The sequence below is a fragment of the Dromaius novaehollandiae genome, chromosome Z (assembly GCF_036370855.1).
Source record: "Dromaius novaehollandiae isolate bDroNov1 chromosome Z, bDroNov1.hap1, whole genome shotgun sequence".
In the NCBI taxonomy this organism is placed as follows: domain Eukaryota; kingdom Metazoa; phylum Chordata; class Aves; order Casuariiformes; family Dromaiidae; genus Dromaius; species Dromaius novaehollandiae.
In genome coordinates, this window is record NC_088132.1 from 79,135,594 (window position 1) to 79,141,593 (window position 6,000).

Below are 6,000 nucleotides of genomic sequence, written 5' to 3' on the forward strand. Positions count from 1 at the left end.
AGTACAAGTACAATACATTATCTACAGACTAATATGGATAGAAATTGGACAAGGAAGGATTTAACTAAAGTAGTGAAGTTGTGGCATAGCCTTGTGGTCTAAGTGCTAGGGAAGAAAAAAAAAAAAAAACAAGAAACTGTTTGATCAATTTATGAAGTTTGTCTTAGAATACTGAGCTTTGCAATGGTAGAAGACCAACGGACCTAAATGATCCTTCCCAATCTGAGCTCTTTTGAAGCAAGATGAATCTCTAGCTCTGCTCTTCACCCTTTTCCAGTGTAGCCTGGATCATAAGCCAGCTTATCTCCAAAGGATGAACAAACAGCAAGACTGAGCCAGTTCTCCAGGATGCTCTCCATAGTGTAAGAAATAACTTTGCTATCTATGTTTACTTGAGACTCTTATTATGAGGACATACTTGAAACTGATAAGCACTGAATGTGGTCTGTTTGTACCGAATAAGCAAAACTGGTCCAAAAAAGGCAGTTGATCATGCAAACAAAAGAAAATTGAGGATTAATCCTATTTTTAGTACCCAAGTTCCTCTAACGCAAAAAGGATTGCTGTTTTAATACATTATGGCACCAATTTTGTACAGAAGATCCTGAAATGAATGGGATGAGTCACTCATAAAATAGGGCATTTTTGCAACATGAGCAAAAAAATGGAGGAAATGAATGGGAGAAGCAAGACACCTGTATTCAGATCAGCTTGAGAAACAGGTTTCTCTGCCTTCTTCCTAAAACACCCATAGGAAAACCATTTTCTTAATTCCTTCTCCTTTCCCCTCCCCTTTAAATTGAAGCCTGGAAAAAATATATCTAAAATTTATATAAAAAATATCTATTAAAACTAAAAAAAATATGCTTTAAAAATCTCGGGGTAATTGTTTGACAAACCTTTCAAATCTTTAAGTGGCAAAAAATAATCTGGCAATCAATTTGAAAAATAAATCTCGGGAAAAAGCACATTGTCACTAAGGTAAAAAATAATTTTCTGAGAAAAAAAAAATTGTTGCTTTGTTTTTTTTTTTTTTTAATAATTCCTCTTCTCATCTGAAATGAAACTTTCTTAGGCCAGATAGCACAAGTTCATTTTGCATCTATGCTCTGCTTGTTCTATGGATAAACATCTAATTACAGTTCTCAGGAGTAACAATAGATCTTCTTTACCCATAAATGAATCAACTTTAAATGGTACCAGAAAGAAAACAGAACATCATTTTCATCCAGTAAAGGAAAGGAAAGTACTGTTAGATTACGAAGCAATCTGATGTGCATTTGAAGGATGCCTAGGTAATAATAATTCCTCGTGAGACAGAGGTTTTCCATTTTATTCACGTGTCGAAGTACATCAATTTGTTTGTTCTTTTTGGTAGTCATTGTACAACCTCCTCAGTTAATTATTGCTAATGTTTTGCAGAGTATGTAGTAATTAATTATTATTATTAGTGTAATTAGTGTTGCTAAATATAAGCTAGCAATGAACAGCCTCAGGATTTAGAGGCTCTTTTGTGTATATTTTTTGTCACATTGAAAAACAGAGCTAAGCCCAGTGGTTTGTGCTGCACTGTTTGGCTAGAAATTATGAAAGTACTAGGTTCACTGCCCAGACAGAGCTCTGAAGGTACTTGTAAGCAAAACCTGTTCAAAACCACAAAGATTCTTAGGCGTCAGTCCACGTGGCGTAGGTCTGACCTGAGATTTGTGAACAAAGTAGAGAAGACCTAATGTCAAAATCCCTTTTTTTTTCTAGATTAAAGATAAATACAGTATTAGAGATGCGTAGTTTTAGCATGGATTATAATCGAATGAAAGTCAGTGGAAAATTTACTTTTTGTTCCAAGTGCTCTTCAATATTTATTTTGTTTTGTTTTGTTTTTTTAATTTAATTTAATTTTAGTTTAGTTTAGCTTACTTTATTTTATTTTTATTCCTGGTTAGATCCTTACTTTGGTCTTATCTTGCATCAAAGCTATGGCAAAGTGCCTGATGTCAGCCACAACCTACACAAAATAATAAATTAGCATATTGCTCTGAAAACCAAAATAGTTCTATTTTCAGAACTCTTTGAAGGGATAACTCATGCTAGGGAATCTATAATCTATAATTACATGATACAGAAATCACTTTCCCAGCCAATTTACATATAGCTTTGTACATTTTAATTAAATGTCACTCTTACCTATTTGTTCAGAAGCATGTTTTTTTTTTCCTTCTGCAAAACACAGGCAGAGATTTTTTTTTTCCGGAACCAAGTTTGAGATGGGAGGACCCTTACGCCACAATTCTTAAATCATTTTGCAGTTTACATATCAATATTCTGAGTATTCCGAATGTGGTGGGTATCAGATGTTGATGTCCTCAGTGTATCTTCCAATTATCAATTCTTGTGAAACTTCTACTACACTGAATAGCTCAATAACACGAGACTGACTGTCCTCCTGGGTTATCTGCCATCTTGGAATACAGAACGCAAGGAACAAGTCTGAAACCCCAAAGCAAGTATTAAATAGATATCAAGGTCCAAAGAACTTCCATTCTTGATGTTCCCTTTCTTATTCCCTCCTCTCCACACTCTTCACATACAATCATCACCCTCAGCCCAGTTAAAACAAGTGCACAGTTTTCAATGCAAAGACTTCAAGACATACAGTACAAACTGCCACAAGGAGAGAGCAGAAGAGAGTAGGAAACAGAAGAACAAATTGCCCAGAGGATCCCAAGAAGTGAACTACATCCAGGCTAAATCTTCAGACAATTTTGCTGCTTGGTTCATAAGGAAAATTCTTCCCAAACATGAATTATTTAATACTGAGCAAAAGGAGGACCTGAAAAGCTTTCATCCAAAAGAGGATTCCCACTCAGCAACTTAGCTCCAGCTGTTACTGTTTTTTTCATGCCTTACAGAAAGGGAGGGAGAAGGGAGATGGAAGGAGAAGAAAGCCAGAGTATTATCAACATATCACCCTGCATTTCATGTATCTGCCAAACTCTGTGTTAAAAATTGAACTATTTTTTATCTCTCATCCCTATTCTACCCTGACCTTGTTTTTAAGGTTGGACTTGTAATTTCCTGGACAGAGTGAATCTTGATTATTACAGGAAAGGAGAGCTCATCTTGGAAAAGGACAGTCATCCAGGCCTTTCTCTGCTTTTAATCCAGTTTAAATTAGACCTGCCTAAACAATAGTCAAAATGAATTTATGATTTACAAAGTGACATTAATTATTCCTTATTCCTATTGAAATCCTATCATTTGGACCGTCTCAGGATTCTTCTGAAATATTTAAAGCGCAAACCACATTGGAAGCTCACAGTCAGTAAATGATGAATTGTCCACCCCATTTATTCCGGTCTCTTGTTAGTCAATTGTGGGGTTTTTTCAGCTATTTTATCACAGAAGTTCTTCATTAATCCCACTGCATGTCATAACTATTCACATCATGCCATTTTATTTCTCCAGACCATATAGACACCCAGGTCTTCTTGAACAATGATCTGGTCTTTCTCAGCTTTGGAGATATACCATTACACTGCATAATCCACATCTTTGAAGGTTTTATTCACACAAAATAATAAGCTAAGGTTTTCTGACCAAGGAGATGTGAATAAACTTAATTTGTGCTTTAAAACTCTTAAATGGAAACTCTGAAGTTTCTTCAATGTGTACATAAAATGTGTCCCTTGTGATTCAATTACACTATGAATATAGCATAGTTTGTAGTGTCTTTCTTTTTTTTTTTTCCATTGAATGAGTCCTAAAAATGACATATTTCTTACAAGAATATGTTTTGAAAAAATTGCTGCCATCTTTTGGATGCACTCAGGAAAAAAAAAATGTGAGACAAGTGACATTTTGCTGAAAGTTCCAGCTGACACATCCTGGATATCTGCTTTACCATGGATAAGTTAATTTGAAATTGCAGAAAGTTACTCTGAGCAAACCAATATTTTTTTCTCACTCATTTTATATAGTGATCATAGCATAACATCTGTGCAAATATTGTTTGCTTGGTAAGGTACTACTGAAAGGAAATAGCTTTCACTGAAAGACATGGCCCTGAACCTGAAGCCGAACGTAACGAGAAAACAGAGATTATGAATATACAGGGGAAATTATATCTACTCGCAATACTTACAATTTTGTATCTATACCTAGTCCTGTTGTTTGAATAGGAAACAAAACTTGTTTGAGCTTTACAGTTACCACAGTTTAGTGTCACAGTTTATTTATCCTACCTGACCTGAAACTTATTTGGAATCTAGGCTGAGGTATTAGACTACTTTATTTTCTTCTTTTTCTTTTTTTTTTTAATTTCCAGAAGATGTAATTATAGGTTTGTTGTGTGGCCAGCTCAATATACTGGCTACTGAGACAGACACTGCATGCTCAGCAAAGGAATGCTAGTGTCAGTGAGAATAAATCAAAAGGTGATAGTATCTGGGAAAAAGAAAACACTGTCCAGAGAAAATAATAACTCCTCTGAAGAGATACCACTGTCAGACAATAGAGTATCTTGCCAGCACTGGACAGTGATATTAAAATATGCTGCAAATCTACCTTATCACCTGAGGTGAGACTCAGATATGCATCCTATAACTGTCCAGACTGTAGGGGAGACCAACACCAGCTGAGCCATACTGACACTCAGCCAAAAAGTCAGGTAAAGATGTGGGGAAGAAAAAATAGCCACTGTAGGCATCCTCCTCACTTTGCTCTTCAGAGCTGACTTTGCAGGTAGTTTCATCTCTGGACAGAAGGACTGGCAGGCCAACAAGTTATATTCACACTATCCAGCAAACCATCACCCCTCACAAAGTGCTACAGTGACATGACTGCTGGCAGAACTAAGCATTACACTAACAGCAGCAAGCCGACTACTCTTTCCTCATAGCCAACAGAGCCAAGCTTGGTTTTGCAAAAAAAAAAACCCAAAACAAAGCAAGAAACAGAAAAGGCTTATAACATTTCACTCTATAACAAATTAAGCTGACTCATTGCCCCAGTCCCCAGTTATAGACTCTTTTATCCAAGCCATGTGCAACAGACAGAGGAAGGAAACCTCTCACCAAACCATTCTTGTTCTCTGAACTTTACACTCCCAGTTCACCCTTTCTCCCCCAAAATGTTGTTGCTGAAACTTACCGCTTTTGCCAACTCCCCCTGCTCCTAGCATCACAACCTTGTACTCTCTGGAGCCTGCTGAAGAATTGCTGGAGGAGCTGATCATTTCATTTTCTAGCTCCATCTTGCACGAGGCAATAGAAAAGAGCAGAAGGGAAGAAAAAAGCAACTGACAGGTGCTTGCTCTGATCTTAAACAACTATAAAAGCTGTGTTAAAAAAAAAGCGTAAAGGAAAGGTATAATACAAGAGGTACGAATTATCAGCCTCACACTCGCTGCTGTGCCTGTGTTAGCTGAAGAAGGTCTCATAGCAACCACTTTAACAGCTTCCAATAAAAATCTTTCTCTCCCCCCTCCCAGCTCTGTATCATTCTCTGTGTTTCTCTTCCTGGACAGAAGCAGTTTTGTGAGGCTCAGGAGCCCTGGTACCTCTGGGTGTTGCTGTGTCATTGGAATCAAATTGAGCAGAGCCTCCGGAAAAAGAAAATAGATCACATTTCTTAATTATGATGCTTGTTATTCCATGTAGCACTTGCTTGAATTTTAAACAATAATAAAAAATTACCAGACAACCTCCTTGCCACCTTGGAGCTAACTATTTATCCTATGTTCATCAAGTTTGCTAGATTTACATTTAATATAATTACAAGCAAAATGAGGAACAACTTAAAGAAGTCTTTTTTTTTCATGAAGCTGACTGCTAAGTAGAGAAGTTTTCTAAGGTTAGGTTTGTCCCCAAATCAATTCTCTTTTAGTGTAGTTTGCACCGTTATTTGCAGAAATAAGCCAAGTATTTTAGATTTTTTTTTCTTACAGAATTTCAGAAGGGGGTTGGGTGTGAAGAGAGGGGGGGAAAGAATAATGCATCCAAA

The 6,000-nt window shown here is 36.6% G+C and overlaps 1 protein-coding gene across 1 annotated transcript in view; it reads right to left on the minus strand.

Moving 5' to 3' along the window:
* The window catches only part of LOC135324659 (GTP-binding protein Rit2), a 176,610-nt gene extending 171,235 nt beyond the window's left edge, over positions 1-5,375 (minus strand). The window contains exon 1 of the mRNA XM_064501370.1: positions 5,149-5,375. Coding sequence (XP_064357440.1) covers positions 5,149-5,251 — 103 coding nt within the window. The 5' untranslated portion in view covers positions 5,252-5,375. The remainder of the gene's footprint in view (positions 1-5,148) is intronic.
* Between the last annotated feature and the right edge of the window lie 625 nt (positions 5,376-6,000).